This window comes from Syngnathus typhle, linkage group LG10 (assembly GCF_033458585.1).
Source record: "Syngnathus typhle isolate RoL2023-S1 ecotype Sweden linkage group LG10, RoL_Styp_1.0, whole genome shotgun sequence".
NCBI lineage: Eukaryota > Metazoa > Chordata > Actinopteri > Syngnathiformes > Syngnathidae > Syngnathus > Syngnathus typhle.
This window is the reverse complement of record NC_083747.1, coordinates 14,589,854-14,611,811: the sequence shown is the minus strand read 5'-3', so window position 1 is coordinate 14,611,811 and position 21,958 is coordinate 14,589,854. Positions and strand designations below refer to the sequence as shown.

The following is a 21,958-nucleotide window of genomic DNA, read 5'->3' as shown; positions in this document are numbered from 1 at the left end:
GGATCAATAAAGTTTCAATCATTTTATTATTATTTCATTCACTGCTTTTATCAAGCAAATGTTTAAACATGTAACCCTGAAAACTCTTCTTTTTTGTTTCTGAAGAGCTGAATAAGAAAACCCTTGAACCCTTATTTACTGAAAGATGAACTGTTGGAGTTCGTGAGTCCCAAATTATGCTTCTATATGTGACGACATTCATTACCCATTACTCTCCGTAGGGTTGCTGCCTGTACTGGTTGCTCTTTCACCGATAATCCCGTTGCCAGTAAATACTAGGGGTGTAACGATACATCGATACACATCGATTAATCGATATAATGCTCTACGATTTATTGGCATCGATGCTAAAGGTAAACATCGATTTATATCGATTATTTTGAAATCCAGTTCATTGTTGCTTGCTTTCTCTCTCCGGGAGCAGTGCGCCCGGCGTTGTTGTGTTGTGAGCAGAGCACGCACGTGAAAGGGGAGGCGACAACTAGTACGCGGCTCCTGGGCTGGTGCTATGGCTAGTGTCCAAAGAGACGAGGAAATTTGCTCCCCTTTAGGCTTCAAGTCATTAGTTTGGAAGCACTATGGATTCCAAAGAAAAGATGGCTCAACGGACAAGACACGTGCAGTTTGTAAATCCTGCCATGCGGTGATCAAATATTCAGGGAGCACAAATCTCGCCGCACATTTAAAGAAAAAACACGACATCAAAGTTCAGTGTTAAAGTAAGCAATTTGTATACTACAATACTCTTGTAATTTCCTAAATAAAGAGTTTGCAGTACCTTGTTGATTTTGCGTATGAATTGTTATAAATAAGGATATTGTTCTATATTTTTTATTAAAAAAAAAAAAAAAAATCGATCGTAGAGCACTATATCGCAATATATCGTGAATGAATCGCAGCAGGCTTTAAGATATCGGCAAATATCGTATCGTAGTTCTTTATATCGATATTATATCGTATCGTGACAAAACCCGCGATCTACACCCCTAGTAAATAGTCTTCAAATTCCGCTCTGAAATTGTACCAATTGCTTGCGAAGTCGCCGCTCATCTTCATCTCCTCCGGTGGTGGTATATTCGTTGCCATGGTGGGTGTTGTCGTTAGCCTAGCTCAGGGGTGGCCAACCAGTCAGAGACTTAAGAGCCACATTTTTATACTGTGTACCGCAAAGAGCCACATCCCATCTCGCCCCAACCCCCCGAAGCGAATCGAACACGCAGCGTTTGACGTCCCATTAACCCCCCCCCCCCGAAGGGAATCGAACACGCAGCGTTTGACGTCCCATTAACCTCCCCCCCCCCCCCCCCCCGAAGCGAACACGCAGCGTTTAAAGTCCCTATGGTCGGGTGTAGTCGCTTCTGACACCATGTTTGTGTGTATATGTATAGATAATAATGAGACAGATGACGACAGCGAGTGCTCAAGTGTGTGACTGTATTGAACTGACGCCCGAGCGTCATGACATAACGATAATAATTTTAAACTCATGTAAATTTAAGTTATTTCATAAAGTTTGCTCAATGTTATGTTCAGATATGAATGAAAGGCAGAATTAGTGTTTTTAGAGTTATTATCTGCCTTGATTTGTGTGTGATTTGTGAGTGGCTTAGATTTGGTTATTTTGTCATTTAAAAAATAAAGACAATTGGGAAAATAATTTTTTTTTATAACAGTGTGTATTTGCAAGAAATGTTTGGAGTTAAAAATGTCTGAAAAAACCTTTGGCCCCCGGGCCCCTCACTTGATCAAATCTGGCCCTCCTTGCAAAACGTTTGGACACCCCTGGCCTAAACAAACAGATTGCACGGCCTCCCCTCCGGAACGCTTCAAGAGCCCTCACCCCGTCACAAGCTTGCCCTCCAAGCCTCTCGTCCAATGGCGAGACGTCACGCCGCTCTCGGTGCCGCTGGGACGGGTTCACGAGAATGCTTACTAAGCACTCGAGACGCCTTAAAAGCGGCAGAACGGTCATCAGTGCCGTCACCAACGAAATGACCACCATGGGAAGACTGCTGGCCGTGGCCTTGGCACTGCTTGTGTGCGGCCCACCCATGCTCTGCGCCCGGCCTTCAGGTGAGCCTCACGTGCCCCAATGCTAGACTTTTTTCACAGAACAAGGACACAGGCAGAGTTTCTCAGCTCAATTCAAGCTTGTTTCCAGATGAGTTGTGAATGTATCTTCCCCACTCGCGAACGGCGCAGGTGGCATCAAAGGAAGACGGCAAAGGGAGGCGACACGAGCGGGCTCGTTCTCTGACTACAGTCTGAGCGATGCCGTCGCGGTTTGAATTGCTGCTGCATGTCTGTGCATCACAATGGCGGAGGGGATTTTTTTCTTGTAAAGTTTACAACCACAAAAAGAAGGCCATCAATAGCAGCGACTCGAGGCGCCGTCGCCTTTTCTGCTAACATTGAGCCACTTACGTGACCACGTCGTGCTGTTCCTGTTTAGAGTATCAGCTGGACTCGAGCGTGATGCCATGCGAGGCAGCCAGGGCCGCGCCCCATCGACCTGACCGCCGGCCGCAATGCACTCACGATGGACGCTTCAGGTAATTTAGTGGCTGACTTGGGAGCTTCTGCCAATGCCCACGCTTTACTACCTTCACCTTCAATAATTCGCCAGGACAATATACGCGCTTTGAATTCAGGTTGTTTGCATTCTAGTCGTCGGCCGTGATATGTAACAACATTTTACGCAATTTACGTCTTTTATTTTCACGAGTTACTCGCATGCATGCGTCTGCATGTAGGCCTGTGCAGTGCAGTGGGCTGGGCCAAGAGTGTTGGTGCGTTGACGGTGAAGGACGGCAGGTGGCAGCGACTCGAAGCAACGGCTCCATTCCGCAGTGTAAGCCCAACGGCCCGTCGACTAACGAGCCACTCGATGACAGCCGAGGCTGAGCGTTGCACCTTGGCTTCAGGCGCGTCAGCATGCCATCTTCAGTCGTTCTCGCGATGCTCGCCATTGGGTCACTTCCTGCCGGTGCAGTGTGACTCCGGTGGGAGGCAGTGTTGGTGTGTGGACCAGGACGGAATGGAGCTTTACGGGACCAGGCAGTCAGGGACGCCGCACAGCTGTACGTACATGCGCAAGCGCGCACAGGCACGAGCACATTTACACACACACACGCGTGTGTGTGCGTCCATGTGTGTGTGGGTGCGTGGAGGCCCATGCCCACAAACACCCCCAAAGACACTCCCGCTTTTGACCCTTTGTAGGTCCCAGCAGCTGCTCGGCACTCTCTCGTCGTGTCCTTCACAATGCCGTCTTGTCGTCGCCCTCTTCATCGTCTTCACCATCTTGGTCTTCGCCACCGCAGTGTTCCGATGACGGCAACTTCCTTCCCGTCCAGTGTCGATTTGTCAACATGACGGACAGGCGAGAGCTGGACATGTTGCACGCCTTCAACACGTAACGCACACTCCAAGCACGCACTCATCATCTCATGCAAATCATCTGTGCTTGTTTTGTCAGCCATTTTTCTCGTGGCTTTGTCGTTTGTTCTCTTCCTCACCGGCTTGTGGCAGATTTCCAGAAGCCTTTTCCACATTCAAGTCTTTCCGGGAGGCCTTCCCTCTGGTTTCGGCCTACTGCTTTTGCTCCGACAGCAGGGGGCGTGAGATGGCCGACACAGGTAACTCCAACGTTTACCCCGCTCCCGCAATGACGACATGAAGGTTGCCCATGTTGTGGTGCAGGTGTGGAGCTGCTGCCGTCCGACGTGTACGATTCTGCCTTTTCCGATGTCGGCGTCGCTCATTCGTTCGCCGAGTCGACGGTTTTCAAAGTTTTTCAGAGGAGGATGTTGGGAGTTCACCTCACCGTCAGCGGACATTTCCGATGTAAGTTGGACAGAAAGGACGAGCTGATGGAACTGCGGTAAGCACTTTTGTCATACCGACGGGTACAAAAACTAGGAAGCAAAAGCACAATAAGTGAAAAGGACACAACGCTGCGCATTTGTAATTCCTCGAGTAAAGTTGATATGGTAAGTGAATGCTCAAACGTTTTCTTTGACATCAGGAAAATGCTTTTGACTGACTTGATCAGCTCAGTAATGGCCCAGGCACAGTGGTCTGCGTCTGTTTGTTTATCCACGGGATCATGTTTCATTGGTTCGGTCGCGTTCTGAGCAATGCTTTGATCCGGTAGGTCCTTCGGCGTGCGAGGAGGAGCGGAGGGCGGCTAAGGCAACGTTGGCCGTTTATCTGCCGTCCTGCCTGGAGGGAGGGGCCTTCGCCTCCAAGCAGTGCCAGCAGGGGGGGCAGTGTTGGTGCGTGGACCCCATGGGAGCCGAAGTTCCTGGGACACGGCAGCACGGCGACTTTCTGCAATGCGGTGAGATGTGAACGGGACCTTAAGACCCGCTAGGATCCCAAGCCAGATTTGGGCTATCTTGACATCCAAGCGAGCGTTGCGTGTTGGCAAATCACCTTAGTATGTTACCTTCATCCAACAATAAGAGTTGGCCAATGTGAGCTGTTGTTCTCCTTGTTAGATGTACCCTGACAAGGGCCAGTCACTTGTTTGTCTACTGATGGAAATGTGCTGAAAATGTCTGATTTCAATACCCCTTCTTGATGATGTTGTTGTCTGTAAAGGTGGTGTTGCATCTGAGGACTGCGTCTCACTTCGTCGTGTGTCGCTGTCTCGCTTGTTTTCGGGACCTCTGGAATCTCACCTTCCCGCCCCCTCATCATCGGGAGACTCTGCTTCCTGCCAAGTCCTCCTGCGAGCAATAGAAGCTCTCCTTCCGATGGAGCCGGATCCCCTCTCCTTCCTGTCCGTCATGGTGGACGTCCTGCATGGTCTTTTCCCCTCGGTGGGCAGAGCTTTGGAGGCTCTAGCCAGCGCCCCCACTCACCGTCTACAGGAGTTTCTGTTTGGCGGGAAGTTCCTGAGAAACGCGGCCAGCTTTAATCTCAGCGGTGCAGTGGGAACACAGGGGGGCTTACGCATGGATCCCGTCTCCGGCCCATCACGACATCAGAATCTAGTCCTTGCTGTGGGCCGCGCCTTGGAGGACCGGGACTTTCTAGCCGGTGTCAGACTCACCCTGATGAGTAGTTCAGGATCCGCCTCCCTGCGTCAGGTATGTGCACGAGTCCCAAACGTGACAGACCACTGGAATGTGGAATGCAAATGGTGATCATAATACTGATGCTAAAATTATGTTAAATGTTGAATTTAATTATACAGTGGAGCCTCGGTTTTCAAACACAATCCGTTCCAGAAGGCTGTTCGAGAAGTGAATCTTCGAATTCCGAATCATATTTTCCCATTACAAATAATGGAAAACAATTAATCCGTTCCAAACCCAGAAAAAAAACGCCTTTTTTAAGCATTTTTTCATTTGCGCATTTTTGTCCAATCGCGCAACTGCAGCGCAGCGCCGAACGCGCAACCGTAGCACGTCGCCAACCGCGCAACTGCCCCGCGCTGGTCACGTTATTGTGACAGAGCCGTCGCTAGAATTTAGAAAATATTTTAAAAGTCCTGATGTACTTTAAAAAATTTATAAGTGGACCTCAGTCCGCGGGGAGCTTAATTTGGTCCGATCGCGCAACTGCAGCGCACCGCCGAACGCGCAACCGTTGCGCGCCGCCGACCGTGCAACTGCACCGCGCTAGTCGCATTATTGTGATAGAGCGGTTGCTAAAATTTAGAAAATATTTTTAAAGTCTTAATGTACTTTCTAAAATTTAAATGGACCTCAGTGCGCAGGGAGCTTAATTTGGTCCGGTCGCGCAACCGCAGCACGCCGGGCGCTCAGTGTCGCATTGCTATAGGAGCGTCTTTGTGTTTTAGGATGGCTTTACTGCGCCCACTTGCTTCCTTTGGATGCATGATTAGAGTTGATGCAATCCTCAGAGTAACGAGAACCTAATAACGAACGGAGTCAGTTGGCATGCGGGTCCTCTCGGCTCATCTCGCGAGGTTTGACAACCGAATTTCGTCCGACATCCGAAGCAAAAGGATCTCGAATTTTTTGTTCGAATACCGATTTGTTCGAGAACCGGGACGTTTGAAAACCAAGGCTCCACTGTACGTATATGCTAATGCCAATACTAAATGCCTTTGCCAGTGCTACCCTAAATGCCAACGGTACTGTTCACGCTAAATGTGATATATGTATTCATACTAATGCTAGCTAATCATTCTCATGCCAATGCTAAGGCAAAATTCAAGACCCAAAGTTTTTGGCGAAATCCCAAAACACAGCAGAAGTGCAGCCATAACGAGGGGTTAGCTTCATTTAAAGTGAATGGGTCTGAGGATGCATCCTTGTGGTGTGCCTTTTGGGTAGCCCGTGGGTAAAAAAATCAAAAGCCTGCCTGCTTTTCAAATGATCAATCCTGATCATCTGAATCAGGTGTGTTGGGAAACAGGCAGGAGCGGATTTGCTTACCCCTGGTGCGGACACTTGGCTCAGTCGCTAGACAGAATTACGGGAGGTGTCCGTGTCAATGTCATGGCAAGTGGAATGGTTCAACGAGTTCTAACCAACAGAATGCGGTCACCTTCACTGACACCGGCTGCTGCCTTCTTGTAGGCGCTGACACCAATTTTGCATTCCTGCACCGCCACCAGCAGCCCTGAAGGCGCTGCGGCGGCGGCCGTATTTGTCCCGAGCTGCGCGACCGACGGCTCCTTCCAGGAGGTTCAGTGTCAGGGCGGAGAGTGCTGGTGTGTGACCACCCGAGGCGGAAAGATCGATGGAACACAAGTACGCGGGGTCCGGCCTCGGTGTCCGTCGCGCTGCGAGAGCGAGAGGGCGGCCGCCCTGCGCATGAGAGACAAGATGGTGGCGGGGGCCGACGTCCACGTTCCGGCGTGCTCGCGGGACGGACACTTCCTGACTTTGCAGTGCGGACGCTCCGGGTGCTTCTGCGTGGACCAACGAGGGGTGCCGACCGCTGCGCCCTCACCGGGCGCCCACCTGGCCTGTAACCTCACCAGACACGTTTAGCCAGCTTCAACTTGTTCTTCTTCTCATTTTTTCTCCTTCTCTTTCTCCCCCCTCCATTTTGTCCACATGTCTTCCACTACTTCCTGCTCCCCTTCTTCTCACAATCCTGTTCTTCGTTCATCCTGGCCTATTCTTGCACCCCTTCCTCCTCCCTGTCCTTGTTCCTCATCTGCCCGCGCTTCTTCCTCTTTCAGGTGCAGACATGAGCCCTGAAAATCATCGCTCCTCCTCAGGTCAGAAAACCAAAGTGTAGATGGTTGTTATGATTGTTTTGAATGTATCATCGAGTTCCTGTCCCGCTAACGCGCAGGCCAGTGCTTCAGGGCATTACAGGCTGTGGTGACCTTTGGACAGGAAGTCAGCAAGGCGATGACTCTCGCTATCTCCTCCCACATCCCCACTGGATATGCCTCCCTATCGGCCGAGAGTCTGCTTCTGACCCCGGAGGCGCTGCCATTGTCTGATTGGCTGCTGAGCCGCTCCAAAGTTGCGCTGCGACTGGCCACCAACTCCAGTGAGTCCCGCTCTCCTGCACTTGCCATTCTGATTGGCATCTTCATCAAATCAATTTCAAAGGGACATTTCAAGCAAGGATTGGAATCAGTCTGGGGTGTCCTAGTGGTTAACACTTTTGTCTTGCAGTTGTCAGCTTTCGGGCTTGTTTTTCATTCCAACCACCTGCGCGTTCGGTTGATTGCATTCTCCAAATCGTCCTTAAGTGTGAGTCTTTTGTTTGTGTCCTGTGACTGGACCCTTAGGTGTGAATCTTTTGTTTGTGTCCTGTGACTGAAATGGATTGCAACCAGGCAAGGGTGTTCTTGCTGGGATAAGCGCCAGTACACCTGCCACCAGTCAGAGAGTGGCTGGGCCAATTCCAAAAACCCGTTGGCTTACCGTTTTTTTCCGTGTATAGTGCGCAAAATTTAACTAATTTATTGTCCTAAAATCTGGGATGCGCATTATACATGGGTACAAAAAAAAATGTAATTTTTTTTTTTTTTTTTTTTTTATTTATTTTTTTTAAGTCCCAATGATCGTCACACACGTAGGGAGGCGATGGGTCCCATTTTTATAGTCTTTGGTATGGTCTTAACTAGGCTGGATGTAATTTTTTTTGTTGGCGTTGATTTCTCCGACTGCCCGTAAACGCACCACCGCGCTCCGTGCGCGCACGGGACAGCAAACGAGCAGGTGATCGAGCAAGCGTCTGATACGAGAGCATTGCGGTCGCATGGAGCGTGTTTGAAGTGAACAGCAGAGAAGAAAGGCAAAGTGTTGTGAAATAAAATGCACAGAACGGATGCGCAAGACACGTCAGCTATATAAAGAGCGAGAGTTGTTTTCTTCCTATTAGTTTCAATTCACAGTTTAATTAGCAGTTTCAATCAGCAAATAACAAAATGCGTATTACAGGTAATATTTTATTTCACAACACTTTGCCTTGTTCCTTTGGTCTCTGCTGTTCATCCTAAAACACAAAGGCGCTCTTTAAGCAATGCGACAGTGAGCGCCCGGCGCGCTGCGGTTGCGCGACCGCACCAAATTAAGCTCCCTGCGCAGTGCGCACTGAGGTCCACTTAAATTTTAGAAAGTACATCAGGACTTTAAAAATATCTTCTAAATTTCAGCGACGGCTCTGTCACAATAATCAACCAGCGCGGTGCAGTTGGGCGGTCGGCGGCGCGCTACGGTTGAGCGTTCTCTCGCACGCTCTCTCTCTCGCTCTCTCTCGCTCTCGCACACACGCAAACGGGATATCATACGGAGGCCGCCATTACAGATGCGCAGAACGGATGCGCAAGACACGTCAGCTATATAAAGAGCGAGAGTTCAGTTCTCTACCTAAATCCGTATTACAGGTAATATTTTATTTCACAACACTTTGCCTTGTTCCTTTCTTCTCTGCTGTTCACTTCAAACACGCTCCATGCGACCGCAATGCTCTCGTATCAGACGCTTGCTCGATCACCTGCTCGTTTGCTGTCCCGTGCGCGCACGGAGCGCGGTGGTGCGTTTACGGGCAGTCGGAGAAATCAACGCCAACAAAAGAAATTACATCCAGCCTAGTTAAGACCATACCAAAGACTATAAAAATGGGACCCATTGCCTCCCTGCGTGTGTGACGATCATTGGGACTTAAAAAAAAAAAAAAAAAAAAAAAAATTCATAAAAATTGGGTGCGTATTATACATGGGTACAAGCTTTTTTCCAGCATCAGCATGCCATTTTTAGGGGTGCGTACTATACATGGGGGCGCACTATACACGGAAAAAAACGGTAATCGAAGACCAAGAAATTGTCCGTAGGGGTTAATGCTCCTTTGTAGCTTGTTTCTGACAGCGTTGGCGTCCGGTCCTTTGTTTGTATATGCCTTGACATCAACCAGTGATCAGTCCAGACTGCTAAAAGTGTCACGGGTGGAGTGTGGAAATGGAGCGAGGCGACCAAGTGCAGCTTGGACCAGGGTTTATTGCAGGAAGCTCAAAAGATGTACTCGGCAACTAACATAACTTACTGACAAAATCAATAACAGGAACCGAACAACGACGTGAGACAAAACGGACAGGGTGGCATTCCATGACAGCAGCAACAGCATGCACAACTCCGACATCACTCATATTATTTATTTATAATTTATTATTTATTGTTTGTTCCTTCTTGTTTTTATTTTGTGTCGTCTACTTGTATGTCTATTGTGTACTATGTCTCGTCACCGTGGGATAGAGGAAACGGAATTTCCCTTTCTTTGTGTGTCTTGACATATGAAGGGATTGACAATAAAGCTGGCTTTGGCTTTGGCTTTGACTAAGACATCAAGTGGCGCACAAACAGAACTTAAATACAATACAGGCAACAAGAGGCAGGTGAGTGTGATTACACTAATCCAGTGCTTCTCAATTATTTTCTGTTACGCCCCCCCCTAGCAAGAAGAAAACTATTCGCGCCCCCCCTCCCCACCGTGACTATCCTAACTTGTCTTGTAAGTCGTAAAATGTTGCACTGTCGCAAACGTGACAGAAGTAACAATGAGAGCGCCACTGCCCCCTGCTGTAGTAAACGCGCAATTACACTTTATTCTAGTACTGCCAAAAAAAAAGCCTGTTCCCCAGGGTCACACGCGCCCCCCCAGGAATAGCACCGCGCCCCCCAAGGGGGGCGCGCCCCACTATTTGAGAAGCACTGCACTAATCAAGGGCACACAGGAAGGGAGGGGCGAGCAACGATGACACATTACCAAAACTGGGGACGAGGCATGACAAAAAGTCAGCTGGGGGACGAGATGGAGTTCAGCGATGCTAACGCTGCAGACCCGACGCGAGCTGCGTGTTTCCATATGTGGTGTTGAGTGGCGAATATTCTGCTCCTTTACGAATTTGGCTCCGATACGCTTTCCAGCCGTGCAGATGCTGCGGGCTGCGGGACGTCTCGCCTATCAGCCGTTCAGTCCGCAGTGCGACAATGACGGGGAATGGCGGCCCACGCAGTGCTACCACAGCACAGGTGGGTGTCACCCTCACACGCTTGCCCTTGCACTCAACGCAGCCGACTGCGCATATGACTGCGTTTGTGTCTGTGTTCAGGTCAGTGTTGGTGTGTCGATGAAGATGGCGACTATGTTCCGGAATCTCTGAGCAGTCGCTCACTGCCCCTGGTCAGATGTAAGTGGGGATACACAAACGCACCCACGCGCGCACACAAGAAGGATACGTGCGCACGTGTGTGTGTGTGTGCCTTGCAGGTCTCACGCGCTGTCAGAGAGCTCAGAGTCACTCGCTGCTTTCTGGTTGGCTGAAAGCCTCTGACATCACAACGAATGCTTCAGGGTACCACCCACAGTGTGACGGAGTAAGCACACGCGCACACTCGCACACTCTCATACTCTCATCCACACGTGCACATTATCACGTCACGCGGTGACGACACCAATTGGCCATGTGACAGAAAGTGTTTGTGCGACTCCACTTAGGACGGTCGCTTCTCCGTACTGCAGACAGAGGGCGGCGCAGGCTGGTGCGTCCACCCTGTGAGCGGAGAGACCCTGCGGAATGCCATCCTGAGTCCTGACGGACAACTCACCTGTATGCATACACACACGCACATGCACATGAACACGCACATTGACACGCACACACACACACACAGCTTGACTGACAATACCTTGACTGAACATGTTTGCTGATTTCTTGTGTGACTCAAATCAACTTTCTCCATTGAAATGATTGGAAATTACATTAATTGCTTTTCTTGTGGTCAAGGTGCAACTGTACAAACATATACACATATTTATATGTTGAACATTTGTTTGCATGGTGCGTAAAGGTCCTAGCTGGTGTGAGCTTCAGGGTCTTCGGTGTCACCCCGACGGTTCTTTCATCCCTCTTCAATGTGACGTCACCTCCTGTTGGTGCGTGTCTGAGGACGGACTGGAAGTGTCGGGGACCCGGCAACTCCAAGTGACAGGTGGCATGGTGTCTTGTGAACGTAAGTGCTTCCTGAGCTGAAGTTTCGCGCCAGCCAATGGGTTGTTCTTTGTTAGTGTTGTTTACGTAATTAGCATTGTGCTGAATGAATTGAGTGCTCCGTCTGGTGACATCTTGGGAAATGATTAGTGATTAGCTCACGTGCTAACACCTCATTAACTTTGTGCTGAATGACTCAAAGTACAGTTTGAGCCCAGAGCCACCTGGTGGACATGACAGGAAGTAATGAAGCAAGGAAGTAACAAAAATGTGCCAGTGTGCAGTTAGCATTTTGCCAACTGAAACCTTGTGTCCTCCAGGTCCTGACGGTTGTCCTGCCGCCGCCATCGCTCACGGAACCCTCGTGTGCGGCCCTGCGCAAAATGGCCGCCAAGGTTGTGACTTGGTGTGTCACCGCGGGTACCACGTCGCACTTCCCATCCGCAGGTTCACATGCGACACGCTCGGTCGTCGGTGGGAGGGCAACCTCCGACCTCTGCCTGGAGCCTGCCAGAGTACAAATTTTTCACCTGACCAAGTTTACCGGAATTTTCCGCGCACGCATGTAGTATTCATTCATTCGTGTGTGTATGTGTGTGTTTGTGTGCATGTGCGTGTGTGTGTAGTGAGTATGCCTCCTCAACGTGTGTGGGCGTCTCATAATTGGTCGTTGGTGGCGGCGTGTCAAAACCCCCGAGCGATACGCTCGCAGCTGTTACGTGACATGACCAGCGGGGGGCTCTGCTCAGCTCAAGTGAAGTCACTCACACACACACGCAAATATGACAGCGACAGCAAATAACGCCATGTTTGTGTGTACGCACATAGCTCCCAGCATCAGGGCGCAGCGTTTCTGTGTGCCGCAACTCTGCGTTGCGTGTGCGTTGTCTCGGCGACACATCCTGGAGTGTGACGATCACCTGGAATGCCCACATGTCTGACCTCCCGACCTCCGAACTGCCCACCCTTTACGACATTGGTGAGTAAAGGTGTATGTTGAGAGAGCGTGATGTCATTGCTCGGGATGTCACGCCCCGTTTTCCGGTGAACCAGTGACGTTCCTCAACGTCTCGCGTCTCCTGGCGCGTTTTGAGCGTCTACTGACTCAGCATAGCAACATCACTTCACGACCTCAGCTGGTATCCTTGACTCCGCCGCGAGTTGGCTGTTTCCACGGTTACCGACTAAGCGACGACCATGAAGGCTGCGGTGAGCCACTCGATGACATCATTGCGTAACCCGTTTCGAATCAGGGCTACCGTGACACGACCCGCTGATGTCGTCTTTGTGCGCAGTCCTTTGCCCTGCCGGCAGCTACTCCGCCGACGGCACGTGTCTTCTGTGTCCCAAGGGGACCTATCAAGACACGGGAGGGCAGGGCGTGTGCGAGCGGTGTCCAAGAGGCTCCTCCTCCTCTCCCGGAGCCTTCTCCATCAATCACTGTGAGCTGTCAATCATCCGCACGACTGACGGCATCATACAAGGCCTCGTGTGTGTGTGCGCGCGCGCGTGTGTGTGCGTGTGTGTGTGCGTAGGTTTGACCGACTGTCAGAGGCGGGGCCTTCGCTGCACTGAGATCGGTGACTTACTGCCCGCTCAGTCTGACCTCCTGTCTGCCACGTGGCGCTGCTTTAACAGTGAGGGGTCGGAGCTTGACTGGACCAGGACTAACACATCCCTCACTGATGATGACTGCTCAGGTGACAAACAAACAAAAGTCAAGCAATCAGGAATTCCTTCCTCCATTTTTCCTAAACCTTGTTCTTTATTTTTACCTAGGACGCTCTCGAAAACGAGGTGTACACCTCAAGGGGTTAATCCTAATAAAGAAATTTTAATTAATCAGTGACGATTTACTTTCTTATTTACACATAGCACATGCTCTGTGTGTTTGTGTTTGTGTGTGTGCGTGCGTGCGTGTGTTTGGTTTTTTTTTGGGGTGTAGTCCTCAGAAAGTTTCAGAGTGTCCCGAAATCAGAGGTCATCTTCAAAGCTGAAGACACGGAAGTCCTGCAGCGCATGACCTTGGACCTCAGACAGTGTGCTCAAGGTAACACTGGCAAGCACACACAGTTTGTCCGAATAACATCTGTTGTGTACGTCGTGTGGTTGTTTTGTGTTTGTCCCTCAGCGTGTGCTATGGAGCAATCCTGTCACCACATGGCGCTGGCCGGCGGCCACTGCGTCATGTACAGCACGCACCCTCTGAACACACACTGTAACGTTTCTGACCAGGTACCCACCCACCCACACACATGCTCTTCGAGGCCTAACACTGACTGTGCATGTGCGTGTGTGTAGGCAAAGGGATTTCTGGGTAACAGTCAGGCCGAGCTCTTTGGACGGTTGCGGTGCTTGGTGAGGGTGAGGGGCAAGGCCTCCGATGTGCTGATTGTCAGGAAGATTGGTAAGTGACCATGGCAACCAACCACCACATCTATGCGTGTGTTCGAATGTTAAGACGCTCAGATGTCTTTTAGGGGCGGAGTCTACTTCTGGCTTTTTGAGGTCATCCATGGCAAAGGTGGAGTCCGGCGTGTTTCGCACGTTGGTATTCACAGACGCGTTGCTAGCCGACGCCCATCGTTTCTGTGAGCTCAGCTGTCACCGGGACGACTGTTGCCACGGCTTCATCCTCAACCGCAACAGCCTGAAGGGCGGTAGGACATCAAGCGTGACGTTTGCTTGTGCTCCTCTTGCGTCATTATTGTGTGTTTGTGTTATGCTTGCGTTGTTGCGCACCTCATTCTGTATCCTTTTAGTGTATTCTTAGCCCTTGCATCATCATGTCTTTGCGTTGTTGGTTTGCTATGGTACGCTTGTGTCTCTCATAAAGTTGTCAAGCGGCTGTCCGTTGCCACGGCCATGTGTCATCCCTCTGACGTCTTCTGTCCCAACCCCTCAGGTTCTGTGCTCTGCGGTTTGCTGAGAGCGCCATCTGTCTTGATGTGCCGCCAAGGGGACTGGGACGGGATTGGCCAGAGCGCCGCCAATCGCATTTGCGGGGTGGGGCTCATATACAACAAGCAGCGGCGTAACTTCCTGTTTGACTTTGGAGGACAGAAATTTACCATCAGTAAGAAAAACCTCACTAACGCCACTCTGCAAACCAAACACACACACGCAAGTATGATGTGTTGTCACCAGCTGAGTCAGCACTTCCTGCCTCCAACACGGACAACAAAGACTACCAGGCATCCATCGTAGACTTCCAGGCCATCTACCTGAGAGCAGGTAGAGCGCGAGCCATGTTGGCCTGGCATCATGCAAGAACGACGTGAGGTCACGTGACCTTTCTTCTTTCTGCAGACCAATCAGATGCTGTTTCCTGTGCAGTCAGCGGAGATTTGACACAGACTCTTGATGGTTTGGACCATCAACTTCTTTTGTGTGTGTGTGCGTGTGTGTGTGCGTGTGCGCGCGTGTGTGTAATGGCGGGCAAATGTTTGTGTACAACGTATTTGTGCGTGCGTGTGCGCGGGCAGTTTCAGTGCAGAACAAGTTCACGTCGCTGTCTGAAGACGACGTGTTGGTGAACACTCAGAGGTCCCTTCCTGTACTGTCTTTCCTGCTCAACAAGAAGGTCTTCACTCCCCAACATGCTTTGCTGTGGTGTCTCACACGTGCGTCTTTACTCTCTCTCTCTTGCTCACGCTCTCACTCTCAACTCTCGCACACGCACAAACCTGGTGTTTTTGTTTTAGGCTGCGACGGCGAGCCCAGCTGCTCGCTGGCCGAGCTGAACGACACAGACTCGACAGATTTCTTCAGCTGCTTCCTGTTTCCAGACAGTCGTGTGTGTGGCGCCTACGACACGCCACTCAGACGCCCCTGTCGCCCACTGCTGGCCAGGAAGCCAAAAAACACCTTCAGCAAGAAGGGTATGTGTCATATGTCAAGCATGATGTCATGTCACCGCAGCTTTGTGTGCATTTGTTTGCTTATGTGTGTGTGCGTGTAGAGGATCTGAGGGGTCCGGTGAAGAGCTTCTACGAGCGAGTTTCTTTCAGGAAAATGGTCACTTACTCGGTGCGCGCTCGAGTTAATGTGAATGCAAAGACGCCGCTGCCCGAAGGGTAACGGACTCGCTCACACAGGCGCAGGCCCACGCAAACATTTCACCTGTAACGTATGTTTGTAGGTTCATGGATTGTGAGCGTCGTTGTGATGAGGATGCCTGTTGCCGTGGTTTTGGCTTCATCGCAGACTCCAAAGATGGTTGCGCACACACTTGGAACGTTACACACGTGACTAAAACAAAAAATGTACACGTATAACAGACACGTTACAAAAGAAATAAAAACCTAGCAGAAGGTACGACGTGCACGCAACACAAAATGAAATGTACAGCATCATGCATCTTGAACATGCACGAGACAAAAATGTAACACGCATGCAACACAAATGCAATGCCTGCGTAACACGCACAAGACGCTCGCACAACTTGACTCAACTTTCTTAAGCGCTCCGTACAAAGTGGAGCAAAATCAAGTCACATGACACTGGTCAAAACCGGGCATTTGTAACGGAGACACGAAAAGACACACAAACGGATTTGTAAGCAGCATATGGCGTGTGAACCGCACTTGTAATAAGTGAACGCACACGCATTCAACACGAGTCGTAACAGTCAATGGAACACGCGGGTACAGACACATACTGTGTATGCGTGTATACCAGGGGTGTCCAAACGTTTTGCAAGGAGGCCCAGATTTAGTAACGTGAAGGGGCCCGGGTGCTAATATTGGTGCCCGGGGGGGGGGGGGGGGTGCTAATGGGACGTCAAACGCTGCGTGTTCGCTTCTCTTCCGGGGGGGGGGGGTGCAGCCATTTCTGGGGACTCGCGGTAAAAGTTTTTCTTCACTTGATTTCATTTGTGTGGCGGGCTCCATCTAGTGTTGAAACTGAGAAGTGAGCTCAAGCTTCTTGTGCGGGCCATATTCAATTATGTTTTCAGAATTTGCTGTGGGCCGTAGTTTGGACACCCCTGGTGTATACATAGTGCATATGACAAGAATGCAACAAACACAGCACCTGAGGAGTAAGACACTCATAACAGCCCCGTAACATGGAACACGTGGAACACAACACAACACAACACAACACACACACACACACGTGTAACACAAGTAAATTCTGTGCGGGCACACAGGTGGGTCGGGTATTACGTGCGTGATTCTGCTCAGTCTCGGAATTCAAACGTGTGCCGAAGAGCGACAGACCTCTTGGAGCGTCGCCGATTGTCAAGCCGGCGAGGTCAGTGCGTGGCCACAACCTTTTGGCTGGTACCAAAAACCTGGTAAGGGACGCACACACTTGACACGCAAACAGAGTGCCTAAGCACCGCGTGTGTTTTCAGTCAACCGGTGGACGTCGTCTCCGGCCTTGTGTCCTGCCTTCCATCTGCCAGCTGTGCCAAACAACGGTGAGCCACAGAAGCCGCAGCTCGCCAGCTGCTCGGGAGCCGCTCAAAAGTGCTCGCCGGCCGGTCAGTTAGCAAGTGGCTGGCTGCCGCTGAGTCGAGTGGTGACACTAGTACAATCTTACTTGCAAGTACTACTATTTAGTGCTATTGATTGATCGATTTCTCTAAATGCTCTTGTGGCTTCTTGCCGTCCATCAGTGTCCACGGAGCAGTGGAGTCTGCTGCCCGACTCAGCGCTTGTGCTGGACGCGTCCTCACCTTCTTACGATGTCATACACATCAGCCGCGACATCGCTGCCGATCCTCTTCGAACCAGGGATTGGTGTCTCCATGGTAAACTGGCCTCGCCGATCACTGGGTGAAGTTGACAATCCAATCCAATATTCGCCAAACAATTCTCTTGCAATTTTGCATCGTGGACTCGAAAGTGATTTGGGAGGCAACTCAAGTTGTGCATCACATGACGGCGGTGAGGTCACGCCACTTCTCGTGCGCACTCTTCCCATTGCAGCCTGCCAGGAGGCGAAGTCTTGCGCCGCCGTGTCATTGGCCGAGTGGGAGTCGGCCACCCGCTGCATCTTTTACCCCGACACCACTGTGTGCGCCGTAAGCTCCGCCCCTGGCTCGGAAAGCCCCGCCTTCACCTGCCGGCTGGTGGTCCGAGAGCCCGCCCCCCAGGTGTACCTGAGGAGAGGTCAGCTGATCTAAATGACTATTTTGTTTTGTGGATGTGTGTAGCAAATGAGCGGCTCGATGGTGCACTGGTTAGCACGTCCGCCTCACAGTTAGGAGGGTGCGGGTTCGATTCCTTCTCCGACCTTCCCTCTGTGGAGTTTGCATGTTCTCCCCATATCCGCATGGGTTTTCTCCGGGCACTCCGGTTTCCTCCCACATCCCAAAAACATGCTTGTTAGGCTGATGGAGCACTCCAAATTGCCCCAAGGTGTGAGTGCGAGTCTGGATGGTTGTTCATCTCTGGGTGCCCTGCAATTGGCTGGCAACCAGTTCAGGGTGTCCCCGCCTACTGCCCAATGACAGCTGGGATAGGCTCCAGCACGCCTGTGACCCCCGTGGGGACAAAGTGGTACAGAAAATGGGTGGGTGGATGTAGCAAATGATGCGCTATAACTTTTCACGTTTGTGTGTGTAATAGTCACACTCGTGTGTTTGTGTGCGTGTTTTTGTTTGTTTTTATGGTGTTGTGTATATACGTGTGAGTTATTCCTCTATGTGTGTGTGCATGTGCATGTGTGTGCATGTGCGTGTGTGTGTGTGTGTGTACAGTGTGTGTGTGTGTGTGTGTGTGTACAGTGTGTGTGTGTACAGTGTGTTTGTCCCGTTTATGGATACTTTGGAGGTGCGCTATGCGTGTGTGTGCGGGTGTTAGTTCGCACGATATTGCCCCATTTGTGTTTTTTGAATGCACGCGTCGCAGTAACGTGCATTCATCTTGTCATTAGCGGCGGCGGCGGCAGAGACGAGCGTGGCCATCGCGGGTCACGGCATCCTAAGGGGCATCACCACGGAAACAGCGCTGGGCTTGGGCAGGAAGCGGGTGCTGCAGTTCCTTGGCGTTCCGTATGCCCGTCCGCCCATCGGATCGCTACGCTTCCGAAGCGCGCAGCTCCCTGATTGGAATGGGACCCGGGATGCCTCCAAAGCGCGGTATGTGCGATCGCGCCCGGGGGCCGCGTGAAAGGAGGCTGACGCACGTGCGCACGTCCCTCAGGTCCGGCTGTGTCCAACCGGGCAGAGCAGACGCCAGCGAGGACTGCCTCTACCTCAACGTGTTCAGGCCTGTCGCCATGGTGACCGACGCCATTTTAAGTCACGTGCAAATGAGGTAACTTGACACTGGCTGACATTTGCATGCATGCTCGGTCAGAAGGGGCGCCTCCCGGTGCTGGTCTTCTTTGTCAACCCATTGACCGATAGCAACCGAGCCATCCTGGACGGCTCCGCCCTCGCGGCGATCGGAAACCTGCTGGTGGTGACGGCCGCGTACAGGACGGCGGCTCTCGGTTTCCTCAGCACAGGTCCGTAGCACGAGCCAGCACGCGCCCAAAAATATACATTGTGTCCGCATTTGATGCGCTCGCAACTCGGCATGCAGGTGCGTCAGACGTGGGCGGCAACTGGGGTGCGTCAGATCAGGAGGCGGCCCTGGCCTGGGTCAAGGCCCACATTTCAGCGCTGGGCGGAGACCAGAGCAGAGTGACGGTGGGGGCCGAATGCGACGGCGCCAACATCGTCAGCCTGCTCCTTATGCGCCGCGCGCCCCTTTTCCATCGCATGTTGCTCATGGTCAGTACTAAGCACGTGCCTGTGGCTGTGTGCTCCATCTGTGTAGTAGCAGAGGAATCGCCACTCAGTCCTGTTATTGGTCAGAACAAGAGAGAGCAAACATCCTTCGTTCTACGCGTGCGTCTGTGCATGTGTATTGTTGGCTTTTGCTTGTGCATTCTTGCTTTTCTATAGGTAATTGTCCCATGCTGTTCTTCACGCTTGTTATTCATGGCTGTTTGTTCCTCTTGACATGGAACGTGCGGCGTGCAGGGCGGTTCGCTGTTCTCTCCGACGTTGTTCCAAACGCCATTGGCCGCCAGACGGCTGACGTTGCGCCTGGCCGCCGAGCTGGACTGCGGCACGGATGACGACCACCGCTTGATGGCGTGCCTCAGGGCAGCATCTGTGCACGCGCTGAATGCCGCTCAGACTAAGGTAGGCCACGTGACGCGGTGCCTGGTGAGCCCTGCCCATGCCACTTCCTGTCTTTATAGCTGCTGGTCGCTGGCGGGCCACTCCAATTCTGGTCACCCACGTGGCCCCGCGACGACGATGCCGCCGCCGGGGAGCCGGCGTTCCTGCGCAGAGTCGACCTCCTCCTCGGAACGTCGCAGCATGACGGGATCATAGCCCGGATGCAAGGCGTCAAGGTCGGAGGTCATAGCGTGTCGGAGCGGGACATCCACGCTCATGCGCACACCCACACGAACATGCTCACTCACATGGATGAGTGAGAAGACACCAACACGGAAATATTGATGAGCATGCGTGCAAACACACATGCATATAGATAAGATTTGATTGCACGCACACGCAAAGTCACGCGTGCCTTGCATTGTGGGTGGTGTCAGGATTTTGCAGCGGCGCCGCCTGGTGGCAAGACGGCGTTTTACCAGGTGCTGAGCCGCTCGCTGGTCGGTGCCTCGGGAAGCTCGCTGCTGAAGGAGGCGGCCACGTGGTTCTATTCGCTGGACCATAGCTCCGCCCCCGCTGGATACAATCTCTTCTCACGGGCCTTCGACAATGCCACCAGGTGGGCGTGCGCCGGTCGACTGCATCTTGAGTGTTACTGATCGCTTGCCCATTTGGCTGCAGAGACCTGTTGGTGGTCTGTCCCAGCTTGCGGATGGCCAGCCACTATGCAAAGAGCGGTGCCAATGTCTTCCTGTACCACCAGCCAGACAGCGGCAGCAGGTGCGGCGCGCCTGGCCCAAGGCCGCTTGGAGCCGTCCTAACCCGGCCCGCTTCCCATTTGCAGGGACGAGGACTCGCTGCCGCCGGATGTGCAACTGCTGTTTGGAGCGCAGCTTCGGCCCACCGCCTCGGCGCGCTTCACTGCCGCCGAGCGGCGCCTCTCGCTGGCCATCATCAGCTACGTGGCCAACTTCGTCAGGAGCGGGTGACAACCACGCGCACCAACAGACTGATAGTGGGCCAGGTTGTCTGCCCATGTGTCTGCCTGACTCACAAACTGACCGACAAATAGACAACCTGACAAACCCCTAAACACAAGGCTGCATGACGACGTGAAGGAGTGACAGTTGATATGTCAGACACGCTTCAAATTTCACAACGCGAGGCTTTTTCTTTTGCCCTCAGCAATCCCAACCCTTCAGCGTCATGGCCGGCGACCTCTCTGCCCCGCTGGCATCCGGTACTGTCCTCTGAAGCTCCGCCCATCTTTCTGGAGCTTAGTCCCACCCTCAGCCAGAAGCAAGGCCTGCGCCAGAGGAGCTGCTCTTTCTGGAATCATCTGGCAAAACTGCTCACGACAAACGGTCGGTCAGGTCACGCGACGCGCTCCTGCAATGACGCATTACGCCCCAGCGGCCTTTCATCCCCCCGACTATCCCTTCGTCCGCAGGCCAGCTGGAGGAGCAGTCTACGTTCGACCCTGAACTGCCGCTGGATTCAGCGCACGGCCAATCGCAGAGCGACAAAGACACGTACAACTGACCGCGACCTCTCCACGACCGCCGTGAAGTCGTCATCGCCGCAGTGTGATGTCATCACTCGCAATATGGAAATGACTTGTTGATTTTTTACTGATCTTTCTTCAAAGAATCATTTCATAAATAAAAAGTACAAATTGCAACTTGTTGTCATATACATAGAGCAATGTGCAGGGGGGGCCTAATGGGGTGCAGCCCTAGGCATCCACACGCGGGGTGCGACCGCAAGCAGTAGCTTGGCCTACGGCCCCACGTGAATGAAATATACGTATCCGTGGGCAAGGTTTGTTTAAAGGGAGTGTCCTGCTGAGTTGGACGGTGCCTCACCGTTGCAATGCACACGTGACATGCACATGAAGTGTGTGACAGAGTGCACGTGCAAATTACATCCAATGTGAGGCACTGTGCTTCTGCAGGTATGATGGGGTGTGGCCCCACTCCGGGGTGTGGCCCCACACCTGCTCGGCACCGCCTCTGCACAGGTGTGTGCTATAAAAAGGAACACGCACAGACGCACGTGCAGCACAAGAATGTGGATGACAACAACGCTCATAGCCATGGGTATCACAGGTCAGCCAGAGGTCAAAGTTCACGGAGCAAGCTGTGCTTCTGCGCGAGTGAGTTGTGACATATCTCTACATGTCTGCAGTGTGTTCTATCGTGGGTGGCGTTTACATGACGACAATGCCAACTGGCGTATCGAGCGGCGCATCGACCGGCGCGTCCACCGGCACGTCAACTGGTACGTCGACCAGCGCCTCAACCGTTGTCAGGACGACCAACAGGCAGCCAAACAACACCAGAGGCTTCACCACGCTTGCTGACTCTGCGGCAGTGGCGTAGCCAAGGCGGGGCGAGCCG

General features: G+C 52.1%; 1 protein-coding gene across 9 annotated transcripts; it reads left to right on the top strand.

The window, feature by feature from the left end:
- Nucleotides 1-1,917: 1,917 nt before the first annotated feature.
- tg (thyroglobulin) lies at nt 1,918-21,240 on the top strand. 9 transcript variants are annotated; one of them, XM_061289127.1, is made up of 49 exons: nt 1,919-2,073; nt 2,453-2,552; nt 2,754-2,851; nt 2,925-3,080; nt 3,223-3,415; nt 3,532-3,638; nt 3,703-3,846; nt 4,157-4,342; nt 4,606-5,096; nt 6,558-6,951; nt 7,169-7,207; nt 7,285-7,488; nt 10,371-10,475; nt 10,556-10,633; nt 10,714-10,820; nt 10,942-11,053; nt 11,295-11,456; nt 11,755-11,949; nt 12,061-12,188; nt 12,263-12,413; nt 12,488-12,643; nt 12,730-12,876; nt 12,970-13,134; nt 13,380-13,484; nt 13,566-13,669; nt 13,736-13,841; nt 13,915-14,094; nt 14,340-14,510; nt 14,582-14,668; nt 14,744-14,800; nt 14,920-15,057; nt 15,139-15,315; nt 15,396-15,510; nt 15,576-15,652; nt 16,587-16,733; nt 16,794-16,859; nt 17,058-17,192; nt 17,371-17,553; nt 18,320-18,524; nt 18,589-18,667; nt 18,745-18,895; nt 18,973-19,163; nt 19,416-19,580; nt 19,640-19,795; nt 19,997-20,178; nt 20,241-20,339; nt 20,404-20,544; nt 20,745-20,923; nt 21,010-21,240. In XM_061289127.1, exons 1-49 carry the CDS (start codon nt 1,926-1,928, stop codon nt 21,099-21,101), a joined length of 7,254 nt encoding a protein of 2,417 aa, XP_061145111.1. In that variant the 5' UTR covers nt 1,919-1,925; the 3' UTR covers nt 21,102-21,240. The 9 variants fall into 9 exon arrangements, 7 of the variants coding, with proteins under 7 accessions (XP_061145113.1, XP_061145114.1, XP_061145111.1 ...); XM_061289125.1 differs by having other exon boundaries at nt 3,682-3,846; nt 18,748-18,895; XM_061289128.1 differs by having other exon boundaries at nt 3,682-3,846; nt 18,973-19,079.
- The last annotated feature ends 718 nt before the right edge of the window (nt 21,241-21,958 follow it).